This window comes from Capsicum annuum, chromosome 3 (assembly GCF_002878395.1).
Source record: "Capsicum annuum cultivar UCD-10X-F1 chromosome 3, UCD10Xv1.1, whole genome shotgun sequence".
Taxonomy (NCBI): Eukaryota; Viridiplantae; Streptophyta; class Magnoliopsida; order Solanales; family Solanaceae; genus Capsicum; species Capsicum annuum.
Window position 1 is genome coordinate 27,526,981 of NC_061113.1, and position 24,227 is coordinate 27,551,207.

A 24,227-nucleotide genomic window follows, 5' to 3' on the forward strand; every position below is an offset into this window, starting at 1 on the left:
CAATTAGTTGATCAGATCATCTTGCCAAAACTAAAAATATTCGTCTCATATTAGTTGCTAATTTTATGTGTAAAGTTGCCTTTTTTTTTTTTGAGTGAATTAGTAAAATTACCTTATTTCTTAAGATGCATGTACAAAAAAAATAATCAAATAATATGAGACAGAGACGAGTTTAAAAATATTCCATAACTTTACACGAAGCCAAAAGTGGAACACAGCATGAAAGTTAAAAAACATGAAAGCTTCCACTATAGAAATATTAATAATACCAGTAACATATGCTCCAACAAGACCAATGCTAACAATGAAACTGCATTTGGCCTGTACATAAGACGGGTGAGGGGGGTTGGGGGCTCGAGCCTCTTTCTTTGGGTCTCGGCCAATACACCTACCACACCAGCACATCACCAATAAAGATTAGGACCTATATATTATATTACTACTAGTAACAAAACAAGTAGATAAGAAAGGCCAACATGGCTTCATTCTTGATTCTACACACTTTTTGACTCAGAGTTGGCCAAATGAGTGAGCAAGGTAAGTGAGTGTTCCAACTAGTGGAGCGTTAATGTAAGTGGCTGGTTCAGATTGCTCGTAATCTGATCGCTGGTCTGGGAAACGATCGTGCTCATCTGGACCACCTACCACCGCTCCCACCAGTACATTTGGATTTGGTGCTTGGGAACTCATCACACTGAACCCATCCCTGCATTGTATCTTTGCTGGATGATTCGCGACTGAGGGCAATGAGGATCCCCTGTGGTGAATCCTCTGTGGATACTTAGCTCCATATCCTACCATGTATGACATTTTCTGTGGGTTGTCTCCCAACAAATAGTCCACCTGCGCGTTAAAAAAAAGGAACGAATTTAATTTTTATGCAATGAGGGTCTGTCTATATATATAGTCGAAATGTTACAAATTTGATTTTAGCTAACCTGCTTTTTGGCTACATTTCGGAGCCTCTTTGGGGTAATAACAACTCCACCACATTTAACAACCATGCGCGCGGAAGTTAAGTACTTGGCATAGGTGACTAACAGGAAAGAAGTGGAGGTCACATACTGCATATTGCTGTCATCCATCTTGAAGAGTAGCCCTCCTGTATAATCGTAAAAATATTTAATCCACAGCTTTGAACTGGAGACAAAGAGAAATGTGAAAATGAACTTCAGTAGGAAATTAACCTGGCGTATATTGAGACTGAGAAGCCGGTGTGCCTGGAATAAGGGAGCAAATGTAGTTGTCCGCATGACTCTTGTAATCATGGAGAGTTTGAAGCTTTTGAACAAGAAATGCCTGAAAAAATAGAGAAAATGATTCGTTAAATTGAAGTTGTTCCAACTAATAAGTATCTCCCAAAATAAGGACAGGTAAAAGATTGAACCTTGGAAAGAAGAATCCTTGCTCCAACATGCTTATTGTCCCACCCGAATGTGTTATCAGTCTCTGCGGCCCCAAGAGTTTGCCCATTTCTTTGGATATAATTGAGATAAATCGGGTTCTTTGTGGCTCTATGTAACCAAGCAGCACCCCACAAAAGCTCATCCTATACATTTATTTATCGATCAAAATTAGTTCATCAGTCAGTTGAGAACAGTTATTTTGTTGCAGCTAAAAATACTGAGAATACCAACCTCATATCCAGAAACCGAGCAGTAATATGGGCACACTACTTTTCTCAGCCCATTGCTGTAGGAACCTCTGTACTTATCCGCAAAGGCAAACACCTGAAAACCAAACATATAATTATACAGCAAATTCTACTAGCTTCTTAGAACTTGTGAGTTTGAAGGAAATACCCTGATGGCCCTTTTGACTAGTAGCTTGGAGTAAGATGGGTTGCATTTTCTAAAGACTATAGAGGCAGCAGCCAGAGCAGCAGCAGTCTCAGCAGCAACTTCAGTCCCTGGAGTGTTTTTGTCAATCTTGAACACACTTCTTGGGGTATCCATATCTTCAGGTCTCTCCCAACAAGAGTGGTCCCTTCCTGCATCCCCAACCTACAACAAGTTTGTTAGGTAAAAGTTAAAAGACTTGCTTCAAGACAAAATTATTCACTACAAAAGTTTTTGAGATTATTCACTTCAGAATTAAACCTGAACGTAAATGGTGTCTGGATGGGCTGTGGCCTTGAGAAGATATTCAGTAGCCCAGCCAATGGCTTGTTTTGCATTCAGTAGCTCTCCTTTCATCAATCCACCAAACTCAATCACACTCCATGACAGCATTGTAGTGGTGAATGCCATTGGGAATCCGAACTTAACGTTGTCTCCAGCGTCATAATATCCACCAACCAAATCAACCTGCATTGCAGTTATTCACCCCAAAATCAACAAAAAACATATGCAAGATTCTTCCATTTACAACTAAAACATGTTAAAACAGGACCTGCACAGCCACTATTCACCCCAAAACCAACAAAAACAAGTTCAAGCGCCCTCCTTTAGAACTACACATGTAGAAATAGGGCCTTAACAGCCATTAATCACCCCAAAACCACAAAAAATAAGTTTCAAGATTCTTCCTTTACAACTAAACATGTCAAAAGAGACCTGCATTGTCATCATTCACCAAAAAACAACTTCAAGATTCCTTTTTTTACAACTAAAAGTGTCAAAATGGACCTGCATTGCCATTATTCACCCAAAACCAACAAAAACAAGTCCAAGATTCTTGCTTTACGACTTAACATGTCTTAAAAGACCTGCATTGCCATTATTCACACCAAAATCACCAAAAACAAGTTCAATATTCTTCCTGTATAGGACCTGAACCTTCAACTAATTACCCCAAAACCAGGAAAAACAAGTTCAAGATTCTTCCTTTACTAATCATGTCAAAAAGGACCTGCATTGCCATTATTCACCCCAAAAACAACAGAAATAAGTTTAAGATTCCTATATACAACTACACATGACCACTTCTACTGTCAAAACAAAACAAAACAAACCCCAAAAATCGAGAAAAAAGAAAAACATACACCCATGGCTTTGCCATCTGAAAGACCAGAATCTTTTCTCCAAGTGATCCTCTGGTTAGAAGGGAGCTTCCCTGACCTCTGACCCTCAAAATAAATAATGGATTTTGCTAAAGCATCTCTATAGTTATGTGAAGCAAAACGAGGATGATGGGAGTGATGTAGAGGTTTAGCAAGAAACAAAGGGGTAGTCAAGCTTAGCAGAAAAAGAAAAACAACTATGGCTAAAGAAGAAGAAGAAGAAGCCATTTTGGAAAATGCCAACTTCTATGAAAAGTAACACTAGTATACTTAACTCAAAAACCCCAACAACCCAAAAAACTACTAACCAATAAACTTGCTAAACGACTAACGACCAGGCAGTGACAGAAACAAGAAACCCCTCTTTGTACTATTTATAAAGAAAAAAGTATAGGAAGGAGTTGTTTCTATTAACGTCCTGCCTGCTTCCTTGCAATCATTAAGCCCCTTTAGTTACCTACATTACCAGTTACTCCCTTTTTTCTTTTGCCTTCATTTTGCTATGTTAAAGAAGAAGTCTTAAAATATATGTCACTTAAGAAAATAATAAATAATACATAGAATTTTACTATCACACATTTTGGATATAATAAATCTAATATTCTAAATTTATTGGATAATGACTATGATTAATAACTAAGGATAAAATGCATATGAATCCACCTTGAGCCGGGGGTCTATCGGAAATAGCCCCTCTACTTACTCGGAGGTAGTAGTATGGTCTGCGTACATATTATCCTCCCCAGATCCCATTTGGTGGAAATACACTGGGTCTGTTGTTGTTGTTGATGATGATGATAAAATGAATATGAATGAATTGATTTTTTAGAGTAATTTCCATGGATAATCTCACTCATGTTTTCACAATTGCCTACAAATATCACTTTTGTTTCTTTTAGGACAAAAATATCACTCAACTATTCTTATTTTGTTCAAAAAAATATTTAACACTCGAAAAAACTTATTCTATCCTACTTGGTATGTCATGTTGCTAAAATCTTTTATTTTCTTAATTATAAACCTATTTAATTCTTCAAGTTCATTTATTAAAACCCACGTCTTATAAACTATAAGAAAAATCTAAATTACGTAATATTTTATTTAAAAAATAATTGCAAAAGAATTTACCAGTAATCTAATTCTCTACAAGTTTTTCAACCAAGCTAATTCGATGAAAAACCTACAAATTTTTCTATAAAACAACATTTGAAGGAGAAAATCTTAGAATCTTTTTTGTCAGGCAAAATTTAATAGAAAAATCTTAAAGGTAATTATCACCTGAAAATTTTAATTCGTACGTAGATCACCTGCAAAATTTTAAGCAGGACCTTTTTGATAAAAAGATAATAAAAAATGAATTCTTCTTGCGGATTTTCCCTAAGTAAATTTCATAAACAAATCAAGTAAATCCGCAAACTTAACATAGGCAAAAACTTTAGAAAATAGAAATTTATTATTTTTAATTTCATTTTTTCATTTTATTTTTTATTTTTATTAGACTATATTTTATCTTATTATATAATTAAACACCAATTTATATCCTTTCCTCATACTAAACTCACAAAAAGCAAGCAATATTTGGTTGGGTACTATTTCAACGATTCATTTGTAATATTAGATCATTTTTTAAATATTTTTTAAAGAAAATTAATTTGCTTCATGACTAAATAATTTTTCATTTCTTTAAAAATAGTACATTTAATACATATATGAAAATATGAAAGTCATCATTTTCATTTCTTTTACATTTTAAAAATCTTCTGTATATGAAATAAATAACAAAAAGATATTAAATTAGTATCAATTTATATAGATACCTTGAGTTTTAAAAATATTATTAAGTGATGAAATAAATGAATTTATAAAACTTTGAAAAGTACCAAATAAAATAATTCAATCCTTTAGTTTTATGTATAAACTTGGACACATCAACTACTTCATTGATGAGTAATGTGCATTGCATTACTAGAGGAATTATTTTTCTTTAAGTTGTGTGATTATCTAATATTTTTATCATGTGATGTAGTTTTTCTCATATCGAATAAAGAATAAATATAATTTATTTTTCATTTTTGTAAGAAAGACTAAATAAATATAAAATTTAAAGTATATAATTAAATTGTTCTTCGATAATAAATATATCATGTGTATTTATTTTTTAAAAAGAAATAGGACCAAATTTTAATTAAATAAGTTTGATAAGTTAAATAAAGCTATTTCTTAGTACATAAAAAAGAAAATTCTATAACATGTCATACAAACTGGGAGAGAAGAAATGTTTTTGAAATGTCAAGTATTTTTTGAGAAAAATAGAGATAGTTGAGTGATATTCTTGTTCTAAAAGAAACAAAAGTGATATTTATAGGCAATTATGAAAACAGTGATATTTCAAACTGAACAGATGTTGTTGTATATCTATTTTTAGTAATATGAATAAGTAAAGAATAAATAAGCATAGTTGATTAAACAATATTTATTGATTTCTCAATGGAAACTATTTTTGCCAAGATTACACTTAGTTTGGGACGGTGAGAATATTTTATCATATTAATATGAGAATTGCAATTTATAATATTTTTCATATGATTTTTAAATATTTAAATTTCAAAATTGAATTACCTCCCCAAATTAATTAAATTGACTCTCATTAAACAAAAACGTGGCAAATGAAAAATGAAAGGAGTGAGTAGATGGTTATTTAAGAGCATGTTTGATCATAGATTTTTCAAATAGTTTTTGGAAAAGAACTTGGCAATTAGTATTTGATCATACAACACATTTTTGGAAAATAATTCAAATTTTTAATATTAAAAAATATTAGTATTTGAGCCAAATTTTGATTGTTGTGAACTTTTTAAAGATAAAATATATTTTTTAAATATTATAACTAAATACAGAGTAAAAATATATTCAAATATTCACTCAAAAATGATTTACCAAAAATATTTAGAAATATATGGCCAAAGGCTACCTAAGGAATAGGGAGTAGGTGTCTTTCTTTGTTTACTGTGCTAGTTAGTCCTATATTGTCTGTAAAAGGCATTTTTTGACTGTTGAAGTATCACGCAATACGCCATGCCGTTTTCAATACACTCAAACTATTCGTTGCAGCGAGACGTTGGTTTATAGCATTAGTGGCGAGAGTGACTTGTCACGTGCATCTATATGAGTTAGTGGTATTATAGTTGTTATTTTTCCTATCTTAATTAAAGATCTCGAAATTCAAACTCCCCGAAAATAAAAAAATATTTGTTCGAAGCGGGTCTCAAAAATTAATCTCGTAATGCGACAATCAGAATTTATCCAGACCCAATATAGACACCAAATAGATGGCATGGGAGGAGCAACCTTACACGAAGGGTGGCCTCATGCACACCTGCCATCCAAAAATTATGAGCTATTGCAACATATTTAGATTTACACCTCTTTTATATAATGGTGAAGAAAATTTGCACACCCTTTATCGAAGTTGTGGCTTCAAAACAAACAACAACAAAAAATCTTGTCATATGCCCTCAATAAAATTTAACCAAACACAGTATTTACATCACACCAATATACGATGCATACCATGTGTTTTAATTATATATAGATTTGTGACACTTAACCTTAGTTAATTGGCTTTCATTTTCACGTAATTAAATCACTCAACTACAGTAAATTAAATTTGGTTTATGTAAACATTCGATATAATAATTGTTTAACTCATTTTATCTCTTTTCTTTATTCCCCTTTCCGCGAAAGTATTTAAAAAAATCTTAATTAAGACGGGGCTAGTCCTTGAAAGTTTTCTCCCACATAATTATGCAAATTACCATGCCGATTTTAGATTATGATGAATATTTTGCCATCAATTGACAAATCTGCCATGCAATTGGAATATTGGATGAAGTACAAAGTTTTAAGTTTGCTTACGTAGGCGGGCTTGAATACAATATACGGGTTCTGAGATCCAATAGTTTTTATCAAAAAATGTATAATGAAATTCATTAAATATTTTCATATATCAAAATGTGAATCTATTATATAATTATAGATTAACTTGAGATCGTTGTAGGAACTCATATGTTTTAAACTCAGAACCCCCGTTTTCAAAATTTTATGTTGCACTTAGGCCTAACTTAGGGCGACCCTGGTCATATACTAATTAAGATGCAATTCCCTATTGTGTGATTATGATGGTCAATTAATCAAAATGGAATAACATCCAAGCTTCTAACTCGTGTTTGGGCAACGGCAACCTGTGATGATCACTAAGTAAAGAGAAGTGAATGATGATATGCTCTGCCTAACGTCTTGTCGATAATTTTTATTCCAATAACGAAAGACAATGTTCATGAACAATGACGAGTTTGTGAGATTCCCAGTTAACTTAACTTTAAGTATAAATAACATAAATACCAACCTTTTTGAAAATAATTACACTCTCTCTCACTTTTTAAATTATTTTACTCTCTCTCCCTATTAATATACGTAACATAGCTGACATATACATAGCATTCTGTGTATATGTTGAGGTTTTTGCAATATGTTTAGGGAGATAGGATTTTTTGTAATATTGGAAACATAGTGTATTTGTGTAATTTTTTGTAACTTGAATCCTCGGTGGATGTCCTAGCTACTTGCATCGTCTTTTTTTTTTTTTTTTTTTGGTTGTTGGTGGGAGAGATTAAATTTTTTATTAATTTTAAAAAGTTGTAGGAATTGAATCGTATGAAATACAAATGATAAGGATAATAAAAGATACTATAGTAAATATTTATCTGCATCATGTAATTAAATATACTATAATTAAGTGATTTAATGAGGTGAATATTTATGTTAATCACTCATGCTTAAGTATTAAAAGGTTATGTACAAACACATGTTATATATCTTGTGATTTGGTGTAAATATCAAATGTGAGTAAATTTTACCGTTCTCTTCTCATGGACTAACTTTTGAAATTAAATAAAGCCCAAAACTCAGACTTTTTACTATAATATCAATGTCATATATATCCATTTTAATTCTTGATTCATCCCATTTTAAATCTCCATAGGTTATATTATTAATGCTCAATATCTCCAATATCACTCTGTCTGTGGAGGCGTGGGGGTGGGGTGGGGGATATTGGAAGTCTCACTCTTACATCAATAAAATGTTTGATGGATAATTAATCTCCAAATATGATTCTGGACACTTCATGAGTTAGTAACTGAAATTGAATTAGGTACGATATGATCAATGAAACCTTGAATTGCAGTGCTAATTTTGTGAAAATAATACCAGCAAAGTTGCAACATATTTTCTCCGTCCTAAATTGAGATGACACATTGATTAAGAAAAATAATTAATAACATGACTAGTTTATCATAGTGCCCCTATTAAATGATGTTTACATTTTAATTTGAAGAAAAAGTAATTAATGCAAAGGGTAAAACATGAAAAAAAAAATTATCTCTTCTTGATTAATGAAAAAATACAAGTAAAATGAGAAATTCAATTAGAAAATTTGGGACGGATAATTTGGGACGAAGGGAGTATATTTAAAAAATTAATATGGACATTGAGATTATAGTAGAGATTAGTCACTCCCATTTCTTAGGAAGAGGGGTGAAAAAAGTATGTAAGATGCATCATATCATACAAGAAGAGAAACAATTCAGTAAAGTGTTAAACTTTATGTCGGATAAAGGCAAAGAATATAAGGATGGGATTATTTAACTATACTATTTGGCTAATTGGTTGAATCTTGAGTTCAGTGAATGAGTCAAAAATAGAGTCAAAAAAGGGCCATGCCATAATCTCATGCTTTCATGCTCATGCACTTGAATCAAGAACCTATTTATCGATCTAGTACAAAGACTATTGCACAATCTACCAAAAACTCCCCATATTTCATTCTCTTAAACTAAATAGTTACTCATACTACTCAACAACAGCATATTAAGTGTAATTCTATGAGTTGGATTTGAAAAGACTAATATGTACACATATTTTAACTTTATTTTGAAAGGTAGAAAATTGTTTCTCATAAACCTTCGCATTGAATGAATAATAGGAGTGAGAAGTCTAGACAAAATACTAATCCTATCCATTGCTGAAAGGTCAAGTTAGTTTGTGACCTGATGAGAGGGGAGCATGCCATTGAAGCCCCCGGTGAACGGTGATTGTGACCACAACAATCATAAGATAGCAAAATTTCTTACCGAATAAGTTTCAATCAACGCGAAAGGTGTAACGGTTTGGACACTCTCGCATCCTTATTGGGGTTGAGGATTAGATAACGAGCATTGAGTTACCACTTGTTTTTTTTCTATTTCCACTAGTTATTCTCCTTATTTTTAGACATTATATTTATTTTCTTAGAAAATATGTTTTTTATAATAATTTTGACTAACCAAACAAGAAACTCAATCACACCCTAAATTGCCTGATTTGCTAATTCAATTACCTTGAATATTATCTTCCTTCATTTTGATAGTACATCTAGAGATCAGAGATGTAGAACAAAATGGGATTTTTTTTTTCACATGCCTTGCTTTCAATTCCAGCTGTTAAGCTAGTCTCCCCATAAATATGGGAAGAAAAAATGGTCACTGGCCAGTACATTTGTCTCATAGAGCCCAATGAAGATAAAATAATTAAAAATAACAAAGTTTTCGTTTTGTGTTATTTTGTTAATTCATAATCAATCTGATCGAATTGGGAATGCAGATACATCTGTAGTTTTCCCATTTAATTCGTGATAATACATTATTGATATTAGAATCTCACCAAGATGTCCAACTTGGTAGCTCTTTAAACACTCTTGTTTGTACGGTTGTTAAATAGTATTTTATATTGTATTGTATGGTATCACTATCACCTTAATAAATATGTAATGTTTGAATAAGTTGTATTTTTCTCGTCATCGTAATGTCACACATCAATAATTTAAAAGATAAACATGTGAGAAAAAGTAGGATACAAGATAGGGATATTATTAGAAGGGAAAAGGGTTAAATATGTCCCTAAACTTTGCGAAAATATTCATATATACAGGAGTAGCTTCCGTTAAGTTTAGCTCGCTAATGCCCTTGTCGTCCAAGTTTTGGTTCATATATACCCCTGTTGTCATATTTTGGGCCAGATATACCCCTGTTGCCAAGTTTTGGATCATATATACCCCTATTGTCGTTAATTGCTTTGTTGGAATTTTCCAATCCTCTTTTCCTTTTTTTTCTTACAAAATTATATTTGTCACATTATTTTTTTATTGCCACATCACATATAATTAAATTCACTTCTTCTTCTACAAATTAAACGACAGTCAAATGCTCTTATTTACCTCACAATCTCTTTGGATTTTCTCTAATTTGTTGAAACCCTTTTGTTGTATTTTTAAATTCTTGCGTAACCGTTTCTCTCATACATACATACATGCATGCATACATACATACATACATACATACATACATACATGCATGCATACATACATACATATATACATACGTACGTACGTACGTATAAAAGATATCCTCTTAATTGACAACTTGTTTTTGCAGTCTCTATATGGACTGCCTTTTTTACACTTCTACATCCCAATTTCTCACTTGGGGTTTCCTTATTCTTCTTATTTTTTATGTTAGAATTGACGGTGGTGCGAAAGATGGAGTTGGTTGATATGATACTAAAATAATTTGCAGTTGATAAGAACTTTAATTCTTGATTTTCGTCACAATTGTGCATTGAGTTTTTATGGGGTATTTTTGAATTTTTTCATTTTTTTATTTGATGATTCTTGGGGTTATGCAAGAATTGAAAAACACTACAAAGAAATTTCGGCAAATTAAAAAAAAAATCTAAAGAGTTTGTGAGGTAGATAAAAACATTTGACGGATGATTAATGTGTAGAAAAGGGGTAGGTTTAATTATATGTGATGTGTCAATTAAAAAGTGATGTAAAAAATATGATTTCTAAAACAAAAGGTTGAAAATTTTTAGCAAAATAATTAATGGCAACAAGGGTATATATGACCAAAAATTTGACAATGGGGGTATATATGACCCAAAACTTGGCAACAGAGATATATATACGGTCCAAGACTTTGACTGCAAGGTCATCGATGAGCTAAACTTTTAATGGAGGATATATTTGAACATTTTTCCAAGTTTAAGGGCATATTTGACCCTTTTCCCTTATTAAAAAGATAGAATAAAAGGTAAAATAAAATTATTAAATAATAAGTAAAGACAAAACGAGGAAAAGAATAATGTAAGGACACGATCGCACCAGAATAAGTGTTACACAAAATGAAAATTTTCAACGTTACTTAACGATACAATATAATAAAATTTAAAAAACAATTAAAATAAATATTGTATCTAAACTAACAACATAGCACACGACACAATATAATATGTGAAAATAGTATATTTGTCCATAACTGTTATGCAGTGATCAGTAAAATTGATAAAATTACAGATAATCAAATCCAAATTACAACGGAAGCAACAGTATAAAATTGATAAAATTACAGATAATCAAATCCAAATTACAACGGAAGTAACAGTACTAGATGATTTTTTTCTTATTTATTTTATTTTTAATGAGTAAAATTATCATTAAAAAAAGATGTATACCATATAAAATAATGGTCAAATCCATCAATAAGACCTCAAACTTGTCCCTACAATTCACTTAGACCCCTAAACTAAGACTTGTACCTATCAAACCCTTAAACCCCCTTAATTTTATTTTGACTGGGCATTTTTTACACAATCAACGAAATGTATATAAAGAGTGTGTTACACTCGTGTGACATCGCAAAAATGTCCGATAAAAAAAATACGTGGCAAAAAAAATATATGTAGAATTGTTGTTTTTTTTTTTCTACTCAATTCCCTATCTAATATACTTTTTTTATTTTTTTTTTTTTTTAAAATCCACCCCCCCCCCCCAATCGTCATCTTCTTCACCCCACCCCACCCCCCTCCATCGTCTTTCATTTTCTTCACCCCACACCACCTCCTCCGCCGTCTTCCCTCACACACATATACATCACCTTTACCACACCCTCCCCCACCCCACCCCCATCGTCTTCACACATACGGTTATTGTCTTCACCCCCACCCCCCACCCCGTCGTCTTCATCCCCTTCCCTCTTTGTCTTCACATACAACTTCATTTTTATTTTTTTTCTTCATTTTTTCCGATGATCAGACTAAGACAATAAATTAAAAATTAAATTATATTCTTCATTGTCAAATACCATTGAAATTTCAAGAAGTAATATTTTAGCCACTATATTAATAATTCAAAATATTTTAACAAGATTTGGACAGCAACAAAAACATCGAGTTTGGAATTTTTGCCAGTAGAGATTTTAAATCGAATTCAGTCATGGACACAAGTTATTTTATTTTGAATTGAAGAAATTCAGCCACGGACTCATGTGGTTTTCATGAAAATAAAGGCAAATATATCACTCTTCAAGTTTACTTTGGGGTTTTCAATTGAATGAGAAACTTTTAATTTCACCATCGTAATTGTTTTTGTCAAGGATGAAGGCATTACTGTAATGGAACCTTGAAGCTCAAATGAACAAATTTAAGTTTAAGGAAAAAAAAAATGAAGAAGATGAAGTTGGAGAAAAAAATGAGTTTTTTCTTTTGTTTCTTTTAATTTTGTTTCATTAATAATTTTTGGGGGCTTACAGTGCCACTTGGCACCATTTTATTCGAGATTTAGTTAAAAAAATACTTCTCATGCGCCTCCCGCAAGTGCTTGACACGCAGTGTGTCATGTAGGTAAAAAATGTTCAATTGAAACAAAATTCAGGGATTTAGGGGTCTGATAGGTACAAGTCTTAGTTTAGGGGTCTAACTGAATTTTCGGAACAAGTTTTAGGTCCTATCGATGAGTTTGGCCTAAAATAATTGAGGCGGAACCTATCGACAAATACCTAAAATTTGCACTATCTTTAACTTTGCCTCCTATACTACATGTTGTTTATTTTTGGTACCTCAACTAGTAGCCAAGTGTTATTTTGACACTTTTTGTTGAGTCATCATGGCGCGTGTGCTACACACATTTTGAGCGTGTCTGAGGGGTATTTTTCTATTTTTTTCATCTTTCTTTCTCCTTCTGCCTCACTCTTTCTCTCATGGCTTTTCACTATTTTTTTTATCTTTCTTTTTCCTTTCCCCCCACTCTTAATATCAATAACTTTTCACCATTTTTTACCTTCTGTTAGAGAAACATGAAAAATTCTTCATAAAACTCATAAAAACGAGAACAACACTAAAAAAAAGTCAATCAACCAAATTGCATTACTCCATATGTAACAAGACAACCAACCAAATTGCATTACTTGAAGGCAATGGTGATCATTTCAGCTGGTGAAATTCACATTACTAATGAAATTCTCTCTCACACACACTTGTATTATTGTTGGAATTCTCACACACACACTTCGAAATAGGCCAAAAATTATCATTACTTGAAAATTTGAATTTGGGTTAAAAAATTAATTCCATCAATGGATGATGGTGATAATGATTTCAGCTAATTTATGGTGTGTATCTCTCAATTTGATTAAAAAAATTATTTTTTCAACTATATTTTGCCTCAATTTGATTAAAGAATTCATTTTTGTACACTTGGATCATCACAAAGAGAAAAAAAAAGTGTATGTCTGTATGGGCACACTATCTAAGGATAATTTTGGGGGTATTGCAGAAAATAATTTCGGAATTGGATCGGTTAGGGTGGGGTAGGGTGGGGGGGATCGATATTGCAACATAATAATTTTGAAGAGGATTGAATTTGTGGGGTGGGGTGGGGTGGGTGGGTGGGAGAGGGAGAGGGCAAGGAGTATTGAATAAGATGATCTGTGGGGGGTTGGGATGGAGGTATTGCAAAGACTAATTTGGGGGTGGGGTATTGAGAAGATAACCTTAGGGTGGGGTGGGGGTATGTATTAATTATTTTTTTCTTAATTTAAATTAATTATTTAATTTTTTTTTTTTTTGAGAAAATGACACATGTTATCATATAATTCGTCATTTTACACGTTATCGACGGGTGTAATACACTCACATTATATATGTTTGTTGATTCAACAAAAAGTGTTAAAATGACACACTTAGATACTAGTTGAGGTACCAAAAATGAGAACGTCTAATTTAACTGTTAAAGTAAAAGATCGTGCAAACTTTAGGTATGTGTCGATGGATTATGCCGAAAATATTTAGGAATCGTTTGATAGAGCGTATTGGAATGTTAATGCATGCATTAATTTAACGTGTATTAGTAATGCCTTGTTTGGTATATCTTTTTACATTAGTTATACACTCTATTATTTATTGAGGTGTGTATTATTAATACCTCAAAATTCATGGCATTAGCAATACAATGGATCTAATGTATGCATTAACATGCTTAAAGACACTATTACCTTCTCAAAAAAAAATTCGCATTCTTTCCAACATATATATTGAAGGTATTATGTAAAAAAATTTAATATTTTAGAAATTATATAATTTATATTATTTTTAATACATTAAACTAAACGTTACATAATAAAAATACAAATATAGTTAATACAAGTATAATTAATATAAATATTATTATTATATTATATTTTATATTATTCTTATACATTCTATCAAACGAACCCTTAATGAGGTGGTGGAATGATCCTTTGTTGTAAGAGGAAGGAGTAGTCAATAGTCTGACAGGTAAAAAGATGCGGAAGAATGAAAAGCAGCGCAATGGACGCTGCGGATTGGCTGAGAAGTGCCCATTATTAAATACTACCAACAACATCATCCACAATGTTCCAGTACATTAAAATAAGGCCACTACTTGGAGTAGGGAGGTGGGCCAATGACAGATCCAACATATAGGGATATGAGTGTTTGAGAGGTTTAAACAAATATATCATCAATAATATTTTAAGATTTCATCTAAAAAATTAAAATAGTAACTATCTTTTTTATTTTAAGAGCGCTTTTCTAAATTATGTATTAATTTTTATGTATCCTCTAGGGTGGGGATATAATAGAGTACTCTCTTCATTTTAATTTATAAGAATGTTACTTTTTGAGTTTAGAAATAATTTAATTTTGAATTTTTTTTTGATTTAATGAATTATTTTATAGCCTTATAAATATTTAAAAATATATTTTAATCCGCAAGTGTAAATTTTTTTTTTTTTTTAAATTTTATGTCAAGTTTAAAAAACAAATAAACTATTTAGTAGCTTTGCGACTTGCACAAGTATTTACTGCTACTTATCTTAGATCATAAACTTTAAAAATTAATGTTAAATCTCATATCCAGTTAAACACAACCACGTTAATCTCACAAGGAACTAGTTAATACAAAACTATAAGGGAAAGAGAGCCATGAAAAATGTAAATTGTAGTCAGGAAAAAGCAAAAATAAGGCCTATAGGGGTCCAGAGGAGAAGTTAGAACTTAGAAGCATGTTTGTCATATGAGCATGTGCTTCTTCTGAGTATACTGATCTCTTTACACATGCTAAAAGCTCCATTTCATGTGCAGTTTCTCATAAAAGTCTACTTTATCCTCTCTCTTTTCCTTCTCTCATTGGATTTATTTTCCTGCAAACTTGTCAAAGTTACTATTCAAAGAGAGGGTATGGCCTCAAGATTGAAAAGTTAGCATCATGGACAACCTCATCACTAACTATATATTCCTATCAATAATACAGTCGTGACGGAGTGATATGTACCTTAGTTAGAGATATCGTGTTGGAGTTTCGATAACTACATCATTACTTTTATTAGAGATATTCTTAGTTAGAGATATCGTGTTGGAGTTTCGATAACTACATCATTACTTTTTTTAGAGAATGCTTAATCCGCGATATGACACTTCCCGGCACATGAGATTGGTATTTAAAGTTCCTATTGAAAGAAAGGGTATAGCCTCAAGATTGAAAAGTTAGCATCATGGACAAACTAATCACTAACTATATCCCTATCAATAATATAGCCGTGGTGGAGTGGTAGATACTTTTTTATTCTTAACTAGAGCTATCGTGTTTGAGTTACGTTAGGTACAAAATTACCTTCATTAGAGTGCATGTTATATGAAATCTTTTTGCGCGAATCTGAATTTAATTGGATTTCAATGTGATATCGAATACCAGAAAAAAAAGTAAAAAAGATATTTATATCAATAATAGGAGAAGAATAAGGAGGGCATATTAATTCCCTTCGTGGGGTGCATCTGTAACAACTAATAAGGGGGGCATGGGCATGTGGTGCTTGCCATTATATTCAACTCATCATTCAATTCTATCTTTACATACTTTTTCATGTTGCATTACATCCCTTTGGAGTTGGCATGCAATATTCTTTGAACCACACATGTAGATCACGTAGGTAATTATATTTCTTTCATAATATTGGGGATCTATACGTGATTAAATTGATCAAGTGAACAATAACTTTACTCAATAAGGATCTATATAATCGATCCCAATTTGCTTCGAGTGAGCTAGGTAGAGACGGAGCTATAATAACGAAGGTGATTCAATTGAATTTCATTCGTTTAAGACTTGTCAATTGTCATGCATCATAAATAGGGTAAAAATAATAGTAGTGTCTCTCTCCATTGATGAAGTTTTTATTGTAATGCAAAGGTGATTCAAAATTTACTTTAGATTACAAAGTTAAAATTCAAATGTGGCTTTCTTGCATATTTTCCGCCCAAAATCAGTCAAAAGTAATGAGTTAATCACCCCAACTTACAAATATTTTTTGTTTGAACAGATCCTTTAGGTTTAATACATTGGTAGCTCTTTAAACTTGTCATCAAATTTCTTTTAGACATTTGAGCTACTGCTTATTCAAATTGAGCGTCTGAACATATGATAAAGTGTTCATATTAGATATTTTTGGTTTAAATAGGTAAAATTTATAATTTTTTCAGGTGCTCAATCGAAATAAGTTAAGAGTGATTTACATGTCTAAAATAAAAGTTGATGGCTAGTTGAAAACTCTGTCCATGTATTAAGCTCATCTTTACAATCTCAGAAGTACTTTTCATATGTAACATACCTTTTAATTATCTTTGGTGATCCTAAACTTTGGTAGATGTCCCAATTGCCAAATGCAATACGCTAAAGGAAAAATCGGTTTATTGGCTACTGACAAAATGGAAGCTATTGTGAATTGTGACCAAACCATCCACCGAGCAGTGATACGAGTCAGAAATTTAATTAGCAATAATGTGCAAATTTCTTATCAATTATGTTAAAAGAATGTGAAAAATCAAATATACACTCATAATAATTAATATTTAACCTCTATATACCACATAAGTTTTCAGCTACTAAATATCTAGCAATAGTATCTTTCTTTTATGCATAGAAAGTAGTGTTATCAATTGCCTCTTCAGATAAAGCACATAACTGATTAAAAAAAACTTATTTTAGGATTGATTTCTTATATGGAGAAAAGTTACTTTTCTTATTTTTAATATTTTATTAATAAAAAAAGTGTCTTTCGAAAATAATAACTCCTAATTGAGTGATCGAGATTAACTTCTTATTTTATTGCTGCCACTTAATAGAGCTGGTAGTGAAAAACGAAAGAGGATTAGTTTGATTTTCTGAAGGCAATTCCTTACCATGTTCATACTCAATTGATTCCTGACGTACCAATAAATATTAGAGATTGCTTTTGTCATTGCCGTATTTGTACTGAAGAAAACAATCTTTTTCCTTCTTTTACATTTGCCTCAAATGAACCTACTTTTATCTTTTCTAATCATTATTCTTCGAGAAATCTCATCGTTCTAGTTTTCTTTTATATGAACTTATTCTCTTTTGCCTATTGTATAGTAGTTTATTCAATTTTTTTTTCTAGTGAAAAACTTCTGTAAGTATTCCAAAAAATATAATTTTCTAAAAGCTTGACCAAATATGTCTACATCCCAAAATAGATATTGCTTTAAGAAGCACTTCTAACTCGAGCCGTGAAAATAACCTCTTGAAGAAATGTAAGATAACGCTGCACACAATAAATCCTTGTGATTCGACCCTTCCACGAGTCCCATGCATATCAAAAGTTTTAGTGTACCGGACTGCTTTTTAAACACTTCTAACTCAGAAGAAACTTGGTAAAATAAGAGGATGAAGTTTGGGATTGGAATTTTATTTTATTTTTGTTTGAAATTGTGAAATTGAATTTAGCTGATCATAAAATGTAAATTTTGAAAGATGGGCCTAGTTGGGCCGCAAGAGTAGAATGAAGATTGTGACTTCTTTGGGTCTTTTGATCAGTTTGGGCTGGGCCGCACAAACACATCTTCAGGTACACGCCCGATGCAGTGTCTTTTGTGAAGCCCATTTTGGAGAGTGATGTCTTATGAATGTCTTAGTTACTCGATATTAGAGCCCGTGTCAGCGCAGACCCAATAAATGTTACTTTTTTTTGTATAAATAACAGAAACTTCACCTTTAATGAACTTAATTACATAAGATTCCAGATTCAGTTTCTCTCTCCCAGATTTGAAAAAATACGTATACATGTCGACTTACCTTATACATTAGTGGAATGTATGAGGTAAATCGTTTCTCCTATAATTAAGGAAATAAAATCAGACACCATTATTCTCTAACTTAATTAACGACGGTAAATAATTTACTGATTAGATGGAGGCTTAAAAATAGTAACCGTAATTCAAATTTAAAAAAAAATCCTGAAACTTCACAACAATTGGTTTTATTAAAATTGCGATTTTACTTAAATTGCAATTTCTCCACAATTGATTTGACAAAAAATTTTCAAGATCTGATTTCTTCCAACTGCCAACATCAATACCAACATCGCTATTTTCTTGAGGCATTTATCAGTCTGAAATTATATATGAACAATATAAAAGTGATGGTATTGTTGTTCCAGAAAGTATAACATTCTTGAGGTTGATCTCAACGATTGCTACGGAATTAGATATTGATGAAGATAAAAAAACATAGAAGTAAAGTACATCGTGGAAGATAATTTTTCATCAATTATTATAAGGAACGATAATGGAGTGAGGGTGTATGTTGAGTTGAAGAAAAAAATTCAATGATTTGTCAATTATCCTTTGTGTATTTCAACGTCAGATAAGTCAAATAAAGAGTTAGAATTTGATCGTGAAACTGGAGCGGTTCTTTGTATTGAAGACATTGAATCTGATGCTTTTGCGTTAACATTAGTTGAAACGCAAAATTAGTATTCGTTATATGTTCCAGAATTTGAAGTGAAAAACTTCATTACTGATTGTAAGAACACGGAAATAAAGATTGATTAGCTTTACAAGGATAAAGCAATTCTGGTTGCGGTAATGACGAATATGCATTAGCGAATGACTTCAATACCAAAACTAATCGACCTGAAAAATAAAGGTATGAACTGACATTAAATTTAAAATTTTCGGTACGTTAAATTTTTGTTATAAGTTAATAGTTTTAAAATTTACAATACGTTAATACAACTTTTCCTATACTTTATTAGTTAATATAAGTTGTTTCTGCTCCAAAGTATATTAAAATTGAATTAAACTTATGTATTCAAACATCGCATACACATTCAAATATATGAAGGATCAATAAAAAGTAATGATATGATATGATATGTATCATATCAACTTATTCGTAGATAACATATGCATAGAAAAAATTGCTTGTTTTAATTTGAAGAGTTTCTTATACATTTGACTGTCTGTCGAAAATGTAATCATTTATGTATTTTAACTACTTATACATAGATCAGTTATGTATGGGGAAGCTTTGAGAAGTTCAGTATCATATAAACCTTTTGTTTGTAGTTTAAACATATGATATGTATTGGACTATTCATTCATAAATATGTTATGTATAGGTAGCAACAGATTTTAGTTAACAATGTTTAGTTTTCATTCAGTGTGTTGTAATAACGTAAAAACTAATGTATTAGTACTACTTATACATAAAGATGTTATGTATGAGAAAATTGATAACATAATAATTCGCATGTAAATCAAACACGAATTATATATATTTATATTTTCATACTTTGTGTTTTGATTATTTTTGCTGCAGTTATGCCTTTCATTGTCGTAACAAACACTGCAAATGGATACTTAAGACATCTTGTATGAATGAATCGGATGTTTTTGTGATTCGGCGATTTGATTCCGAACATACTTGCCGAGTTAGTGATAGAATTTTAAAAAATTTGATTGCTACATAGAAGCTTTTGTGAGGAAATTTATAATACCAAAATTAATTAATCACAGGAGAATACACACACCGGCGGCCATAATTGAAGAAATAAAGGCCGTTTATGGAGTTGATATTAACTACATGAAGGCATGACGAGCAAAAGAGCGGGCAATAACGATGCTTAGAAGTGGTCCAGCTGATGAATATCGAAAAAATGCTGCGATATATTTATATGCTAAATAAAGTGTATCCTGACTCCCACAGTAGGATGCATAAGGCAACAGATAATGAGTTTAAATACTTGTTTATTGCCTTAAATTCAATGATAAGGGGTTTTAATTTTGCCGACCGTTGTCGTTGTTGATGGTGCTCATTTAAGAGGTTCATACAAAGAGACTTTTCTTTTGGCAAGCACACTAAATGGTACAAGTATTAGCCTTACTTTTTTTTTTATTCTTTTATATGGTGTTGTTTAAATTATTCATTAATTTTTGTATTCTATAAGTATGTAATTCAAAATACATGTTATAGCTTCAAATTTTTTTTGGTTTACGATATATTTTTTTGTTGTTACCTAGGCTATACTCTGTCATTAGCCTACGGGGTTGTAGATTCTAAGAATGACAGTTCGTAAACTTGATTTTTTTTCAGTTTAAGGTTACTTTTGGTGAACAGGACAACACGTGTGTTGTATCGGATCGGAACAAAAGTATCATAAAAAGTTTGAGCATTGCGTATCCTAATGTCCCCCAACTAGTGTGTATTTGGCACTTATGAAAAAATATTTGCACTCATTTTAGAAAAAGCAAAGACAGATTTAGCAAGCTGCATTATTCTATGGATAAAGCTTAATAGAAAAGAGGATTTTCAATACATTATATCAAAGGTTGCTAAAATTAATCACAAGGTTAAGAATTACCTGGAAGAAGCTGAATATGAAAAATAATCGCGAAATCACTCACCTGTAAATAGAGGTAGAATGATGACCTCTAATATAGCTGAATGTATTAATGGTTTCTTGGTAGAGGCGCATGAACTGTCTATTTTAGTATTTCTCGAAGAGGCAAGAATTTTATTGCGGCATGCAACTGTAAAGACGGTGAAATTGCTTCTTATACCAAGACAGCCTTAGGAAGAAGATTTGAGGTCATTTTGACTCTTAATGGGGCGAAAGCTTCTCGAATGACGGTATGTCTTCGAATATATGTGCAATTATATTATTTTTTTCATTTAGAAATTTTATTTTATCATATGTATTGAAGCATGTGTGTATAACTGTAATACCCCGCTATTTTTCCTAGCTTAAATTCGTCCCTAGAGTGTTAAGGGTAGCTTCCAAAATAAATACTATTTATTTGGTGTGAAATTCCTTAGGTTTGGACTTTCCATTGCGTAGGAAATTGAATTAGCTTTCCAGCGATATAAGATTCGCCTAAATCTGATAACCGGGTAAGAAGTTATGGTTATTTTAAGTTCTTGTCGTAAAACACCATTTTTTGGACCCTTAGCGCGTCGTGGATCAATGTAAATTTCCAACTGTTCCATTTCAGTGACCCTCCGCGATATTGGCGCATCGCGGATAGGGTCAATTTCCCGTTTGTCAATTTTCAGAGGTCCAGCGCGATAATGACGCGTTGCGCCATGTGCCAAAATGACATTCCAAAGGGGCATCATGATGTCTCCACATCGCGGAGTCTGTCCAGTTTCCATTCGTTGATTTCCAGTAAGCTACCGCGATAGTGGGGCATCGTGGTGTCCACCTAGATCGAAAAAATATACGTTTTCCAGTTTCGTATAAACGTTTAAAGGGGGTATTTTGGTAAATCTCCAACCCCCAATCCTTCCAAAAATAAAAGATTAATCATATTTGAGAGCATTTTATACTTTATTCATCATTCTCTCTAAAACAAAACCCTAAGACTCATACTTCCTCCCCAAGAAATCTAAAATTTCTCCATTAATCCTCGAAGAATCTTCAAGATTAAGAATTCCCAATTCAAGAACCCTAAGAAGTCATCTTCAAAACATCAATAAAGATCCAAGATTCAAGTTCTAGCATCTAGATCATCAAATTAAGGTATGTGGGGTTTATGAACAAAGATCCTCTTTCATCCTTATGCCCAAAACTTTATTTTAATTACAAAATTATTGAAATTTATGAGATTTTCCATGAAATTAAAGTTAGGGTTTATGCCCATTATCATCATTTGCAAGATTATGAGATTTTCCATGATTTAGAAGTTGAATTATATGATTATATTTATATTTCTATGCATTGTGCAGTAATTTTTTGATTTTAAGATGATTTATGAATGTTTACATTACCAAACATGAATTTTGTGATGTTTTAACAAAAATTGATGCATGGGTCGTTAAGCCCCAAATTTAAGATTGTTATTTGGAGATTATTTGTGCTTTGAGCACCCTCAGATAAGATTATCCTCAGATTTTGATAAAGATTTGCCTTTTTTGTCCTAAGCTAAGATAAGAATCCACTTTGTTAGATAACTTGAGATTTAAAGAAAGATAAGCATAATTGGTTTTCTTGTAAACCCTTGTGCTATTTTTTAAGTGGACTTATTAAGATTTTGAGCATAATAATGAGAGTAGTAATTAGCACCGAGATGGGTAGGTTACTATCGTTTCAGACCCCAAAACTACATGCCAATGTAGGATTCAGATTTATTCCAACTTCTACGTGGATAACTCATATTGTGATTACTAAGATAGAAGTTCTATTCCGATGGCAAGGGTAGAACAACCCTACCTAACGGGGGCCAGGCGTGAGACTCTATGGATGCTCACATGGTGTATGTTGGTTAATAGAACCTCCCAAAAGATGTTCCCCACTCTTCAACAATCTATTGATTTAAAGCTTTAAGATAAAAGCATATGTTTTAGAAGTTAAGGTTTTAAGATTCTTAAGCCTTAAGATAAAGTATTTTACATATTTCAGAACTAAGTGTAATGGCTCACAAGATTTACGTTATATGTTTTATCATTTATGATTTATGATCTTCAGATTTCAGATTTCTCAAGCCTGTGTGAGTCATTCACATTTAGCAAGCATGATTTTATAAATTGTGATGATATTAGTTACTTATTGCATGCACCTCCATATACTCAGTACATCCTCAAAGTACTGATCCACATATATGTCTATGTGCTACATTGAATTATAATGTAGGTTCAGGTGCTCACTCTCAGCAGCGTGAGTGATTTTCGAGCATCTCATCTACATCCCTTCAGTTGGTGAGTCCTCATAGTTCGAGGACTTAGTTATTCATACTTTCAGTTTATTAGTAGATGTTCCTTTATTCATTTCAGACAGTTTGAGTCAGCTGGGGGCTTTTCCTAGTTACTCTCCAGATTCAGTTAATAGAGGCTTGTCGGACTACTAGATTCAGTTTTAGATTTTTGATTTAATATTCAGAATTTTCAGTATTGTCTTACCAAGACTTGTGAGATTAGTATATTTCAGATAAGATTTTCGCATTTATTATGTCTTTATATTCATATCCTCCTATTTTGAGATTTAGACTTAGTAGAAAGCAGGCAGGGTTAGCTCAGGGCTACTTGAAGTTTGGAGTACCGTGTAGCCTCCCAGAAACTAGATTTCTGGGCGTTACAATAACAGGTTAGGGCAGCCGCAAGCTATCTTTACTGTGTATATAAATTCGGAAGAAGATACATTGTCGATATTGAACATGGCACATGCAACTGTGGACGGTATCAAATTGATGAAATACCTTGCCCTCACGCAATTACAGTATTGAAGAGTAAAGATGTAGAATATTATGGTCCTTACTGCTCGAATTTATACAAGCCAAAAACTATTGTTAAGATATATGAGTTTTCCAATAATTCCAATGCCAGACATGAAGGATTGGAATGTGCCTCTATTTGTTGAAGATGAAGAAGTATTACCGCTAAGATACAGAAAACTGCCAGGAAGGTAAAAAAAGGCAGACATTTGAAATCAAGTGATTCACTTGCTTCAAGCTCAAACTATTGCGGTAAATACGGGCATGCAGG

The 24,227-nt window shown here is 32.0% G+C and overlaps 1 protein-coding gene across 1 annotated transcript; it reads right to left on the minus strand.

Moving 5' to 3' along the window:
* Positions 1–222: 222 nt before the first annotated feature.
* Positions 223–3,518, minus strand: LOC107864053 (endoglucanase 17). The gene is made up of 8 exons (XM_016710307.2): positions 2,984–3,518; positions 2,100–2,306; positions 1,803–2,003; positions 1,638–1,730; positions 1,388–1,549; positions 1,188–1,299; positions 939–1,102; positions 223–843 (listed from the first exon to the last, which is right to left on the minus strand). Exons 1-8 carry the CDS (start codon positions 3,227–3,229, stop codon positions 511–513), a joined length of 1,518 nt encoding a protein of 505 aa, XP_016565793.2. The 5' UTR covers positions 3,230–3,518; the 3' UTR covers positions 223–510.
* Positions 3,519–24,227: the final 20,709 nt, after the last annotated feature.